Source organism: Oncorhynchus nerka, linkage group LG6, assembly GCF_034236695.1.
Source record: "Oncorhynchus nerka isolate Pitt River linkage group LG6, Oner_Uvic_2.0, whole genome shotgun sequence".
Lineage (NCBI taxonomy): Eukaryota > Metazoa > Chordata > Actinopteri > Salmoniformes > Salmonidae > Oncorhynchus > Oncorhynchus nerka.
This window is the reverse complement of record NC_088401.1, coordinates 29,449,880-29,464,308: the sequence shown is the minus strand read 5'-3', so window position 1 is coordinate 29,464,308 and position 14,429 is coordinate 29,449,880. Positions and strand designations below refer to the sequence as shown.

The window sequence follows — 14,429 nt, the reverse complement described above, 5'->3', positions numbered from 1 at the left end:
AAAAAGGGAGAAGAATGAGTGATTTACTTATAGACCCACGCATCATTCAGTGGATTATCCAAGAACAACTTAATAATTAGTACAATATCTCATCAAGAGTGAAAATCAAAAAAAAAACTACCTTCAAAAATGAAATGGTGTGTGGCACTAAGACCCTGACATTCAGCATTGGCAGCATAGTCTTGTGAAGACAGATCAATATCAGCATAGATACATGCAACAGACACCTTAAGGTTGTTGATCATTATATTTGGCAGATGTATCCAACGGGGAATCTATCATTTTACAGCATGTGTCAACCTCTCAACAAATTCATCCTTTACATTCTTCGAATATCTGCACACTTTTTTAATTTTATATATCACCATATTTACATATCGTCATCATGATAGTCATATTACGTTCTACACAATTTATTGGGGCAATGTGGACTGTTCGAATTGTAACTAGATTTCATTTCATGCAGCCAATCCGCACTATAGCTGAGAGAACAGCTGGGCAGCGCCGTCCACATTCGCAGACTCTTTCGGTGCTTCACGGACAACCTGACATAAAAAAACAAACAAACAAAAAAAAAGACTTGAGAAGAGATAAAGGATGACAATCAAAACAACCATCAGATGGAGGATACTCAGCACACAACTGCCAGTTAAATCCATTGATTCTCAGTTTAACCTTACCGGAGTTGGCTTTCTGGGCACCGGAGCAGTGCATTTTGATACACTTCTGACATCCCGTTGGACCTCTGTAAATATTTTATTCAGGTTCTCCACCTTCTCATTCTTCACTTTATTGATCTGTGCACAAAGGGGGGAAACAGTTGTCAGCAACTGTGTCAAATACTACCCTTGCACAATACACATACAAGACGGTTAAGTTAACCTTCAGGGACAATGGTGAGATGACACCGACTTGTTGATGTCATTTTTTTCACAGATCATTTGCTGAGTGTCAGGGTTTAACAGGCAACTAGCCACAGGAGATACGACACCAGAGCATTCCATATCGAGTAAAGTATCACCAAGTAAAGTTTTCCAAGTGAAAAGTTGGCATTTTGAGACAGTGGCAGGCTGAATACTTACAAGGTAAGAACACTTTATGGCATTGCGGGTGAATACTTTCAATGCATTCAGTCAAAATCTAACTAGGCTATGACTCCAATGGGATTAATTACAGAAACACCATCAACAAATGCTTATACCTAATGTCAGGGAACCTGAAAAACAGCATTGTCGTAGCTAGTTGATCCCCCAACTAGAGTATTTTGTATTATTTTGTACGTAAATCTGAGACACTACATTTAGTATGATATGTTATGTTTCATATGTATTCATTTGTGGATGTTTATCATCCATGTTGTATGATATGTTAAGAATTGCAATTTGTACAATATGTTACAAATTAGTAAAATGTGTGATGTGTTACAAATACCAATATGTTGCAGCTAACTTTAGCTAGGTGGCTAACACTAACTAATACTAAGGTTAGGGGTTAAGGTTAGGCGTTAAGGGTAAAGGGTTAAAGGAAAGGGTAAGCTAACAGGCCAAGTAGTTGCAAAGTTGCTAATTAGCAACAATTCTAAAAGTTGTATATATATCAACCACCCACCTTTCGTTTTTTGCCTTACAGTGCATTCGGAAAGTGTTCAGACCCCTTCTAATTTTCCCCTTTGCAACCTTATTCTAAGATGGATTAAATAAAAACACACACACACATAATACCCCATAATGACAAATGAAAACAGATTTAGACACGTTAGCAAACTTATGAAAAAAAAAAACTTATTTACATAAGTATTCAGACCCCTTGCTATGAGACTCGAAATTGAGATCATTTGCATTGTTTCCATTAATCATCCTTGAGATGTTTCTACAACTTGATTGGATTCCACCCGTGGTAAATTCAATTCATTAGACATGATTTGGAAAGGCACACACACCTGTCTATATAAAGGTTCCACAGTTGACAGTGCATGTCAGAGCAAAAACCAAGCAATGAGGTCGAAGGGATGGTCTGTAAAGCTACGAGACAAGATTGTGTCGAAGGCACAGATCTGGGGAAGGGTACCAAAAAATGCCTGCAGCATTGAAGGTCCCCAAGAACAAAGTGGCCTCCATCATTCTTAAACGGAACAAGTTTGGAACCACCAAGACTCTTCCTAGAGCTGGCCGCCCGGCCAAACAGGGGAGAAGGGCATTGGTCAGGGAGGTGACCAAGAACCCGATGGTCACTCTGACAGAGCTTTAGAGTTCCTCTGTGGAGATGGGAGAACCTTCCAGAAGGACAACCATCTATGCAGCACTCCAACAAAAAAGGTCTTTATGGTAGAGTGGCAAGACAGAAGCCAATTCTTTAGTAAAAAGACACGACAGCCTGCTTGGTGCTTGCCAAAAAGTACCTAAAGGACTCTCAGACCATGAGAAACAAGATTCTCTGGTCTTATGAAACCAAGATTGAACTCATTGGCCTGAATGCCAAGCGTCACGTCTGGGGAAAACCTGGCACCATCCCTACAGTGAAGCATGGTAGTTGCAGAATCATATCAAACCTCTCCAATCCAAAATCAAATCTAGAATCGGCTTTCTATTTCGCAATAAAGCCTCCTTCACTCACGCCGCCAAACTTACCCTAGTAAAACTGACTATCCTACCGATCCTCGACTTCGGCGATGTCATCTACAAAATGGCTTCCAATACCCTACTCAGCAAACTGGATGCAGTTTATCACAGTGCCATCCGTTTTGTTACTAAAGCACCTTATACCACCCACCACTGCGACCTGTATGCTCTAGTCGGCTGGCCCTCGCTACATATTCGTCGCCAGACCCACTGGCTCCAGGTCATCTACAAGTCCATGCTAGGTAAAGCGCCTTATCTCAGTTCACTGGTCACGATGGCAACACCCACCCGTAGCACGCGCTCCAGCAGGTGTATCTCACTGATCATCCCTAAAGCCAACACCTCATTTGGCCGCCTTTTCTTCCAGTTCTCTGCTGCCTGTGACTGGAACGAATTGCAAAAATCGCTGAAGTTGGAGACTTTTATCTCCCTCACCAACTTTAAACATCTGCTATCTGAGCAGCTAACCGATCGCTGCAGCTGTACATAGTCCATCGGTATATAGCCCACCCAATTTACCTACCTCATCCCCATACTGTTTTTATTTATTTACTTTTCTGCTCTTTTGCACACCAGTATCTCTGCCTGCACATGACCATCTGATCATTTATCACTCGTGTTAATCTGCTAAATTGTAATTATTCGCCTACCTCCTCATGCCTTTTGCACACAATGTATATACTCTTTTTTTAATGTAAAAAAAAAATTATACTGGGTTATTGACTTGTTTATTGTTTACTCCATGTGTAACTCTGTGTTGCTGTCTGTTCACACTTCTATGCTTTATCTTGGCCAGGTCGCAGTTGTTATTGAGAACTTGTTCTCAACTAGCCTACCTGGTTAAATAAAGGTTAAATTAAAAATAATAATAAAATGGTGAAATCTTGGTTGTGAATGAAATGAGTCAATAAATGAACAACGAAACAGCACTGCAAGTAAGTAAAGGAAATAGGTTTTGATTATGTTTTACTGGTAATGGGGAATGCGTAAATGCCAACAAAGTCACTTTTTGGTCAGTGTGTGTGTTTCAACTATTTAACTGTACTAGAATGCTTAAAAGGCGGCAAAAAACGTGTAATATCGGTTATCGGTATCTGTTTTTTGGCAAGGAAAATATTGAATATCGTATCGGACAAAAATGTCATATCGGTGCGTCCCTAGTTTTTAATGTCCCTTTGGTAGGATAGTCGTGATCGGGGCTCATCCATTTGTGATCCAATGATTGCACGTTGGCTAATAGGACTGATGGTAGAGGGAGATTACTCACTCGCTGTCGGATCCTTACAAGGCACCCTGATATTGCCGTCTCTTCTTCATGCAAATGATGGGGATTTGGGCCTTGCCGGGTGCCTGAAGTAAATCCCTCACGTCCGACTCATTAAAGAAAAAATCTTTGTCCAGTACGAGGTGAGTAATCACTGTCCTGATATCCAGAAGCTCTTTTCTGTCATAAGAGACAGTAGCAAATACATTAAGTACAAAATAAGTTACAAATAACGCAGGGGAAAAAAACATTACACGATAGCACAATTGGTTAGGAGCACATAGAACGGCAGGCATCTCTTCCGGCGCCATCATATCCGATTCCATGTGCTTTGTGGCTGTTCAGACTCCAGGAAAATGAACAGTCGAATCAGATATGGAAATAAATAGAATTTGAGTCACTTCAAAGAGCCAATGTGAACACAGCTCTAGAGACAGGATTCTATATGAGCAAGGCATCTATTTTTCTAAGGCACACATCTTTTGCTAATTTGCATAGTTAATTGTTTAATTCCACCATTCACTTTCAGTATTTTAATCAATTTCTTCATTTCCTGAACTATTGTGTTGGCATTTATACACTGTCACATTTCTTATGTCTTAATGCCTGTTTTTAAAAATGCAGTTCTTACTTTCGCCACAAGATGGCAATCTGCCAATTTACGGGGGTCTGTCCTGAAGTTGTTGACTGTTTTCCCGCTTGCCAGTTAGCTAGTAGTTCTCAGCTGTCAGCAGCCAAAAGCTTCTTACTGGCGATAAAAACGCCATATTTTTTAGATTCATTACTGAATTATTTAATGTAACAAATCAAACATTAAACCTCGTAAACAACATTTTGGTCCTCACTTGTACTTGATGAATTAAGGTCAATCTAGGTCTTAATTGAACAAATAAGACGCAGACACTAGGCCCTCCATAAAATGAATGACAGCCCTGTCATAAACTATTCATGGTAACCTCGTAAACAATTCATTTAGACCCGATGTTGTGCAATGCGTGCCGTTGTCCAGGTATTAAAAAGGGACCAGTGGCTATTTGAGAGTCCGCAATTAATTGAAATGTTACGGTAATATATCCGATAATAAGCACCAAACTTTGTTGACATAGTGGTGCAGGTTTCTCGTAACAACTTCTTAGGATTTTACATTTTGTCGCCGTCGTCATCATCAGTTGTTTCCGCTGGTCGCAAAAAGCTAAATTTGCATGAAAAGAGCTGATATGAATGTGAAAGACTTTCAAAATAAGTTGGGTATATGCTCAGTGCTCCGTTGACATTTCACAGACATAACTTGTTTTTGTGAGATCTAGGAAAAACTTAAAAATGAAAAAAAAAAATGAAAAGCACAAATACTACATGTCATGTCTCAAAATCGATATCCATCTTACCTCTATTGTTTTATGTCCTGCGGATTCGAGAAGAACGATAAAAAGTTCAAATATTAAGTGAGCCTGTAAGCGTTAGATCGCCAGTAACCTTAAAGATGCACTATGCAGAAATCGCTCTGCCATTTCCTGATTGCTAAAATTCTAAATAGTTCGCCTAATTTCTGTTCGTGACAAAACAAGAGTCATTGTACCATCTAAACCACTGAAATATATTTTCCATAACCAAAAATATTGTATTTTCACCTGTTTGAAACGCTTACAACACTGAAAGTAAAATGCGCAAAAACTCAATTTAAGCATGGGAAGCATAGAAATGGTAACATACAACAGATATACCGCTTTACACTTGACTTCAATTAGAAATACATGCGAGTTATAGATCTGTCAATGTGAACGTGGTCTGGTCAGACAAAAAGATCAATATTGCAGCTCTAATTCTTGCACAGAATCCAGCCTCGTTGACGTGATGCAACTTTCCTGCTGGCCACTTTTTATCCTCTGGCCTCCATTGATTTAGTCACCCATCTTACAACGGTAAAACTCCAATAACTAACGGATTATGATAGAGACATGAGGTTTGGACCATTGGTTTTCTTCATTGGTTTACTCATTGTTCAAAAGATGCGTTTTTGATTGGACACCCTACTGTGTGAAGCCTATTAGCTAAATAGTTGGCTAACTAAGATGGTAGTTAGCTAGCATTTTCCACTTACGTGTTTGAGAGTTGAAGTGACAGGTTTTGCCTTGTTCTTTTGTTTTGTCTGTTTGTTGGTCACTCGGAAAACATTCTGCTGCTTTTTGCCTTTTTGTTTATTCTTCGCCATGATAACCTATGTGAACAAATGTATGCTGTTAGCAAGGTAGCTAAGTAGAGGTGGCTAAGCTTGCTCAGATCGACCCGTTGTGATCATACCGTTTATTAGTTTATGTTGACACAATATACAAGAAAATACAGTAACATCACGTGCGTTCAATATGTAAATCCACATAACTAGATAAACTCGAAGAATAATAACAAAATATACAAACCTCAAGAAGTGGACGACTATCGGCAAATGTAAAACGTGTTGAAGCAACGGAGCTTGACGCAATTTAGATGCGACTAAAATCTGAACCAATCAGTGCTCCCGAGGACAACAGATTGAAACGCCCCCATGATGCCCTCGATTTCAACGCTATCCGTGCTGAATCAGCGCTGGGTTAAAGAAGGAGTACAAAATCAAATGTATTCAAATATAACTTTATTTGTCACATGTCTGAATACAACAGGTGTAACCTTACCGTGAAATTATTACTTACAAGCCCTTAACCAACAATGCAGTTCAAGAAAGATATAAGAAAATATTTACCAAATAAACTAAAGTAAAATAATAAAACCTAACACAATAAAATAACGAGGCTATATACAGGGGGAACAGGACTCCCCCTGCCAGAATCACCCCTCCCACCCCCTTTGCGTGAACGCGCGCACACTCAATTCTTCATTGCTGCGACTTGCTTGCTAGTTGAGAATTCTGCTCTTCACTCCGTTGTCAGTTTAGACTACATTTCACTGATCTTAGTAGCAGAAAACATGTTTTATTTGTGTCCGTCTCAAGTCATAGACTGTTCTCTCTGCTACTGCACGGCAAGCGGTACAGGAGTCTAGGACCAAAGGGCTCCTTAACTGCTACCCCTAAGCCATAAAACTGCTGAACAATTAATAAAATGGCCACCCGGACTATTTACATTGACACCCATAAAACTGCTGAACAGGAGACACTAGTAATGTCTGCAGGCAAGGAAGCTTGGCACCAGTGATGTACTCTGATCGGTGTTTATGCAGAAATGTTATGCTCCGTTTGTTTTGCCTCATGCTGTTATTCTACAGCCTTTATGCAATACATGTATTTTATCTGAGGACATTATCAAATCATTATTTTACCGTTCGCATTCCCTTTGATGCAGATGAGGTTGCAGTTTTCGGCTAACAAAAATAGTTGGCAGCAGCTACAAAAATAGTTGCTTTCTCGTTATGACCGCCAGATGGCAGCAACGTATTGCCTCTGATACACTTTCATAAGAGTCGGTGAGCGTACTCTGAGAATACCAAACATTAGCAACACCTTTAACCTGTCTCCTCCCCTTCATCTACACAGAATGAATGGATTTAACAAGTGACATCGATAAGGGATCATAGGATCATAGCTTTCACCTGCATTCACCTGGTCAGTCTATGTAATGGAAAGAGCAGGTGGCCTTAATGTTTTGTATTCTCAGTGGCGGGAGTTAACCCACCGGGCACAGAAGTCAATTCAAAGTTTATTCCACGTTGGTCAACGAAATGACGTGGAAACAACATTGATTCAACCTATGTGTGCCCAGTGTGAAGCCTTTCACTTTTATTAAGGGGTTTTAAGCAACGCCATTATGGGGGTGGGTTTTTGCATTATCAGCATATTAGAAAATATGTTAGTCTGTTTATAATATTAAAGAAAAACTAGGAGACAGACAGACAGACAGACAGACAGACAGACACTTAACTGTTCTCAGTCTAGGCAAAATGTCATAACCTAGGCCTAAACGGTATCAATAGTCTAATACAATTAATTATATACTACCGTAGCCCTGGGGCTAGGTGAAAATTAAAAACATATACCTAAGACAATAATACACAATGATTCCATCTGCTCAATGCAATAAATAATTCGTCCTAAAGTCTGTGAATACCACATATCCTAAACGCTCAATATTGTTTTATATTTATTATTTTTACAATTTTAGTCATGTTCATTATTAAAAGGGAAGGGAAGAAAGGGACTCTTGAGTTCCCCCCTCTCCCCCTGAGTGTATGTACTCAAAATGCAATTGTAGCGTTCGAGTTTAGGAAGTGGAAGGGCGCAACATCAAAGAGTTATTGCACATGGTACTGTTCGGGAATATCCATACAGTTTGTGTCGCGCCTTCCAGTGGCAAATTATTTGGATGAAGGAGCGCTGGACGTAGAGCTAAGCGACGACTCACAGGATCTGTGGTGCCGCGCACGCACATACACACACACACACACACACACACACACACACACACACACACACACACACAGAGAGAGAATCTGGGCTCATCGATTGTGCATCTAACTCCTCCTCTCCTACACGCAATCCACAGGGAGCCTATATAAACTCTGACAGTTGTCAAGTGGAGAACACTGGCTGTTTGCACTCGGGAGCGACGCAATTTTGGGAGATTTACAGCAATAGATACCCAGAAATACCCAAATAGTAACAATGTCTCATGCATGGGGATACGCACCGGACAATGGTGAGGCGCTTGTGCTCTGTTCTTATCATGACATTAAAAGGGACCTGTAGTACAGCATATACTCTCGGATGAATGAATGAAAAGACAACGGCCATGCATTGATGAATCATTGTCTACATGTATTTGAATGTATCCCTCTTTGACATTGCTATTAGGCTACGGTGCGTCATAACAATCTCACCCGGTTACAGCAAGCTGCAAGTTTATCAAAAATATTTTCAATGTCAATGGAAAGCAATAATTTACGTAGGCTACATTTTTGACAGATACTGAAATATTGTCTTCAACTGCAATGTCCCCACTGTCATTCTAGGACCCGACAAATGGTGTGAAGGCTTCCCAATTGCCAACGGACCCCGCCAGTCTCCCATTGACATCGTACCTGGGGAGGCTGCCTTCGACGCAGCCTTGAAGGCGCTCACTTTGAAGTACGACCCTTCCACCTCCATTGACATTCTCAACAACGGACATTCCTTTCAAGTGACCTACACCGACGACAACGACAACTCAAGTTAGTGTCAATCATTAAGCATGCGTCATGACAGGTGTCTCGAAATGGTACCTTAGAGTTGTGGATACTTTGTGCACTTTTTTAATATTAATGATTCATACATTTACAAAGTAACAAATATTATGGGCATGGAATATGGCTGGATGAGACTATATTCGTTCACCACCCACACTATGGCATGAAAACAATAGTATGTAATGGAATTGGTAACGCAACCCTCACAAACTTTCCCCTGCACGTTAGACCTTTAGACTGGAAGAGCGGTTATTAGCGCAAAAAAAAGGCGAAGGTCAGTTTATGCAAATAGGACTGAGTCTGGTTAACCATTAATGTGTCAGGAGTGAATGGTAATGTTTTTAGTAACTAAGTAAAACATGATGATATTTTACTAGTTCTGCTGTCATTATAATTCGATAAAAAAAATAGGCTATTGCCTAATACAGTGCAAAAATGTAATGACGAAATCTTTTTTTGGGGGGGGGGGTCACATTCATATTTATAAAATATTGCTGTGAGAAATTTAGAAACTACTTAATCCGAATCTTAATGTATGGTGTAGCATTTTTATATTCCTGTGATTTGTTACACAAGATATTCTATTGTCTCTGTAATTCCTGATGGCATGTGATCCTAGCATTTTACTAGATGCAACATAGGCCTATATGTCAGGGGGGGGGTTATTGATATTGAATTGGTAATCCTCTATTTATGATCGCCTTAGTGCTTACAGGGTAAATGTTTCATGTTTATTGTGTTAACGTAATGGAAGCTCATTTAAATTGAATGCCAAGTTCATATTCAAACACAAATATAAGCGTATGCCTGAAAGAACGAATGACTGTTAGTCATACCTGTCTGTGTGTAGACCTACATTGGAAATTACGCCATCATAGCTATAGTCTAAATCTACCCACAGGGAGTGGTCAAAGTCAGTCTCCTAATGTAGAGGGTGTCTCTTCTACTTATCAGAAAAGTCTCCACCTTATTAAGCAGAACCAACTATTGTAAATCGTGTCCTCAAAATAATTTTCAAAGAGAACCTATAGGTTATAGCCTATTCGGTCAGCATCAACTGTGACATCACATGAGATGGGAATAGACGAATTAGTCAAGGATTACCTGCTGCCACTAAATTGGTATAAATAGATGACTCTGTCAAAGGAACAATACCTGGAAAGTATTTTAAACTGACCTTGGGCTTGCTGATTTTCGGTCTGGATTATGCAACAGGAACTGAGTCTGCTTCTTCCATCAAACAGGAAGTCTGTGTCTGTGTGCTAGTGTGGGGGAGAGGTGGAGATGGCAGGGACACGAGCGGCTTTTGCATTGCTCTCTTATTATCGTTCTGGCATGACGTCTGTCAGTATGTCTGTCCACATTTTACCCGTCAAGACAACTCATCGCATTGTGTCTTGTGACACATTTTCATCATGGACCAAAGATTAAAAGCGATGTTATCTCAGTAAAAAAAAGGAACATGGTGTATTTTGAAATCTTATTATGAAAGCATAATGATCCTGTTCAGAAATGTGAACATCTCATGTGTTTTGTACACGCAAGTCTTGTAGTGCTATTATACAAAGTGGACTTAAACTGGTGTCAGGTAGTACTAACTCGGGCCACATAACAGGTTGACCCATTGCACTTATACGTGTTTATGTCTTTGTTTTCTGTGTTCGGTTGGCAGCTCTGACAGGGGGGCCCATTTCAGGGACGTACAGGCTAAAGCAGTTCCACTTCCACTGGGGCGCCAGCGACGACAGGGGTTCTGAGCATACCGTGGCCGGGACCAAGTATGCTGCCGAGGTACTGACACTGGTCACACACTTGATTTGAATCCCTTAGTTTCAACACAAGTGTCAATGGTATGCATTAGTAGTGCAACCCACAGTATTTGGCAAGCCATCAATATGTTTCTTTTAGTTTTTTTCATAAATGACTTTTAAGGGTCAGTGAACTTTCAGTTCATGGAGTGAAAATGTTCGCTTGACATTCAATGAGGAATTTCTGCCAATTCGTGAATTGAATTTCAATTTATTTCATGAATTGACTTTGCTGAAAGGGAATTGACTTAAACCCTGCTTTTCAATAAATATTGTGTAATTCAACAAAAGCCTCAGCCATGCAACTTCCAAATTGGTCTAAACCCCTAAACCCCACTGTACAAAAGACCCAAGGCCTAGTGGTAAGAGAATACTCCCTGGGGTTGCTCACTGCTTGTGTCCTATTTCTTTATTTTAGCTCCACCTGGTACACTGGAACACCAAGTACCCCAGCTTTGGTGATGCTGCTAGCAAGTCTGATGGCCTTGCTGTTGTAGGAGTCTTCCTCCGGGTGTGTAGCAATGGACTCAGCCATTTTGCTGTATACCTTCAATTGTTTTCACTTAGATTATTAGTTAAAGATAATATAAATATGTTTTCAAGTGCAATATTTTGGTCAAATTATCATTATTATTTGCCATTTATGTGTGTTGAATTTGTCTCATTAGATTGGAAATGAAAATGCCAATCTTCAGAAGGTCCTTGATGCTTTTGATGCCATTAAAGCCAAGGTAAGTCTATCTGGAGCAAGCATTGTAAGTGGTGCTACTGCTAGCATGGAACCTGTCATTCTCTGAGCCAATCCTTGACCTGCTGATGTAAACTTGTCGTTTGCCTCCCTCTTTGTTTACAGGGCAAGCAGACCTCTTTCGGGAATTTTGACCCCACCATCCTGCTCCCCAAGTCCCTAGACTACTGGACTTACGACGGCTCCCTGACCACACCTCCTCTGCTGGAGAGTGTCACCTGGATCGTCTGCAAGGAGTCAATCAGCGTCAGCCCTGCCCAGGTATGATAGGTCACGACCTCATTGAGTAGTAAGGGATTGAATTTACACTCTGCAGCTACAGTATACTGGCTTTGTTCCAATAGTCTGGAATAGCCTCCTTTCTTAATCTCTTCCTTGATTAAAGAGTCTGCTTGACAACTATAATGTGTTGTAGATAAGAAGATTTGATAGTTGAGAAGCATATGGCTGCTATTTCTGCAGTCTTTTCTCCTATTTTAGAGTAATGGGACACGTCATTCCAGGTCATTGAGGTCGTTCCCGGTTCTCCACCAAAACTGAAAAGATTCCTATGTGCCTGTCCAGCTGGATGTTCTGTTGGCCAAAAAAATAAAGTAGTGTGTGGGAGGTCTGTTTATTTCCAGTGGACTTGAAAATGCTCCTACATCAACCTCAACCCACACATTTTCATACAAGCATAGTCATGTTGAGAGTTCCTGTAAAATGGCAGCCCACGTCTTCTCTAAACCCTGCCCTTGTGGCTTGACTCACTTGTGACCATGTAACACTGCCCAGTCAAATGTTTATTTTATACCTTTGCCTGGGCGTCTCAAGGGTGAACAGGGAAATGTACACATAGGCTTTAGAGGGGGTGCCGTACTAGGCAGAGACATAAGATATAATATCAAAGAAATTATTCATACAGTAAATATCATGAATGGTAACAGAAACACTTCAGAAGAAGGAACATTGTATTAAGTGTTTATCAGTAGCTAATGACGCACTATTAGAAGCTACTTGAAGATTAGAATATTTGGGTGGATATTAGTTTAATAAGAACTTACTTGTCTCCCGTGATCAAATGTTATTCAATCCCTGAGGGTGAAAAATAAGAGACTTGTTTCAGGGGTTGCACTATGTACTGTACAGAATGTCCAATGGCTGTAGCCACGAACTTGTGACCTCTTACTAATTTATTGGCCAAAATGAATGGCAAATCTCTTAGATGGGTCATTTGACTGTACTTCTCATTTGTGACCTCAATCTCTTTGTCAGACTTAAGGCATCAACAGAAAGACACTAAGCTTAATTCCATGAATCACTGTTTAGGAAAATCATTTAAATAGAGAAGTCCCACACAACCTTTGCTTTACTTAATGAAGGCTACCAACTGTATGACTGGAGATGTATTGGGGTGAGTGACAGGGACAGGAGGTAAGGAGTATAACTCTATCTCCTCTCTCTCCTTTCTCCTCTGACAGATGGGCAAATTCCGGTGCCTGCTTTTCTCTGGAGAGGGCGAGGCCGCCTGCTGCATGGTGGACAACTACCGCCCCCCTCAGCCCCTCAAGGGCCGCGCTGTGCGTGCATCCTTCAAATAAATCCCCCTGCCCCCCAATCCCCTCCCCTGCTTAGTGAGACACCCAGGCGTGCCTCCCCTGCAGTAAGACTCAGAGCACATGTACTGTATGTCTGCCCTTACATTTTTTTTAGAAGGACGAAATCCCTCCTTTCCTGTCTCCCCATTCCTACCAGTGCAGGGTTGCCCTGCTGTGATGTGACGTGGGAAGAGGAAACAGTTGAGGCTTTGACCTTTTTTGTATCCCCTCTCTCCTCTCTTGAGTGATAACAAGCCAGAGAAGCCCTGATGTACTTCACAAGAGAAGCACTCCACAGTGGTGGCTATAATGTGACAGATTTACCGGGATTTCGCCTGCGGTGCCAATGTTGTAGACAGCTACTGGGCTCTGTAGTTTTTCATAGATAGATAGAGAGGATGTGTCAACAAACAAACAAAGCTTGCGAAGAGGCTAAGACTATAGAAATGTAGCTGGGATCATGTAATGGATGATTCAGTTGGAGAAAGACAAGCATATCTGACTAGCAGTCAGTGGCAGGCCTGGGGTGGATGAAACTGCTTCCACCATCTGTGAGTAGGGCCACACACACACACACACACACACACACTGCCAGTCTGTCTTTAATCTCTGATTGACTGCCTGCCTCAGGATCACGGCAGCTTAATGAAACACAGTGGTCACTTCCATCACACCCAATTGAACCAGAACATCCTCCTCTGGAACACACACACACACAGGCCTACAGTCATTGACCTGCTCATTGATTTTCATACTTAGCATGCCTACAGTGCATACCCAATATACAGACACACATTGACATACATACAAGCACACACACATAATTGGAGGTTACAGCTACAAACTGTTAGCTAGTGTGCTCTGTCATGACAATGACTTTGCATTCCTGTGTTTTTATAGCAAAGCCTCATCTTCAATCATTTGTTTTATTTGTTTGTTCCTCTTGGTGTTATTAGCAATATTAATGGATTTATTTTTTTCAATATTTAAGTGATTCCTGAACTGCGTTTTGCAACTGAAAGCTCCTCTATACTTGTAGTATTGTCTTGATGACATGACCACAGGAGGGTTCGGTTATGACCCTTTTCAGACATTATGAATTGTGTAATGGAATATCCGTCTAAGCATTGTTTTGCAAGCCCCTATGTATTGTGTTGTAACGTTTCGAACGCACAGTCGCCTTGTGCGACGCCATAGGGCACTACA

At 40.8% G+C, this 14,429-nt stretch overlaps 2 protein-coding genes across 3 annotated transcripts; one reads left to right on the top strand and one right to left on the bottom strand.

Moving 5' to 3' along the window:
• Positions 1 to 228: 228 nt before the first annotated feature.
• rbis (ribosomal biogenesis factor) lies at positions 229 to 6,403 on the bottom strand. Its single transcript, XM_029661319.2, has 4 exons — positions 6,297 to 6,403; positions 5,981 to 6,097; positions 681 to 797; positions 229 to 545 (listed from the first exon to the last, which is right to left on the bottom strand). The coding sequence occupies exons 2-4, from the start codon at positions 6,089 to 6,091 to the stop codon at positions 477 to 479; spliced, it is 297 nt and encodes a 98-aa protein (XP_029517179.1). The 5' UTR covers positions 6,092 to 6,097; positions 6,297 to 6,403; the 3' UTR covers positions 229 to 476.
• A 2,038-nt stretch (positions 6,404 to 8,441) lies between these two features.
• LOC115130311 (carbonic anhydrase 1-like) lies at positions 8,442 to 13,259 on the top strand. Of its 2 annotated transcripts, none has more exons than XM_029661317.2 (7): positions 8,442 to 8,564; positions 8,878 to 9,075; positions 10,763 to 10,881; positions 11,317 to 11,409; positions 11,567 to 11,629; positions 11,752 to 11,907; positions 13,107 to 13,259. In XM_029661317.2, exons 1-7 carry the CDS (start codon positions 8,531 to 8,533, stop codon positions 13,224 to 13,226), a joined length of 783 nt encoding a protein of 260 aa, XP_029517177.1. In that variant the 5' UTR covers positions 8,442 to 8,530; the 3' UTR covers positions 13,227 to 13,259. The 2 variants fall into 2 exon arrangements, with proteins under 2 accessions (XP_029517177.1, XP_029517178.1); XM_029661318.2 differs by lacking the exon at positions 8,442 to 8,564 and adding an exon at positions 8,624 to 8,725.
• Positions 13,260 to 14,429: the final 1,170 nt, after the last annotated feature.

Excerpts from the sequence above, each read along its gene's own strand:
- LOC115130311 (XM_029661317.2), top strand. The coding sequence starts at position 8,531 with ATGTCTCATGCATGGGGATACGCACCGGACAATG. Across the intron at positions 11,410-11,566 it reads TTGTAGGAGTCTTCCTCCGG|ATTGGAAATGAAAATGCCAA; the intron begins GTGTGTAGCAAT and ends TTGTCTCATTAG. Across the intron at positions 11,630-11,751 it reads TTGATGCCATTAAAGCCAAG|GGCAAGCAGACCTCTTTCGG; the intron begins GTAAGTCTATCT and ends CTTTGTTTACAG.
- rbis (XM_029661319.2), bottom strand. The coding sequence starts at position 6,091 with ATGGCGAAGAATAAACAAAAAGGCAAAAAGCAGCAGAATGTTTTCCGA. Across the intron at positions 798-5,980 it reads TCACTTCAACTCTCAAACAC|ATCAATAAAGTGAAGAATGA; the intron begins GTAAGTGGAAAA and ends CTTTGTGCACAG. Across the intron at positions 546-680 it reads TGCCCAGAAAGCCAACTCCG|GTTGTCCGTGAAGCACCGAA; the intron begins GTAAGGTTAAAC and ends TTTTTATGTCAG.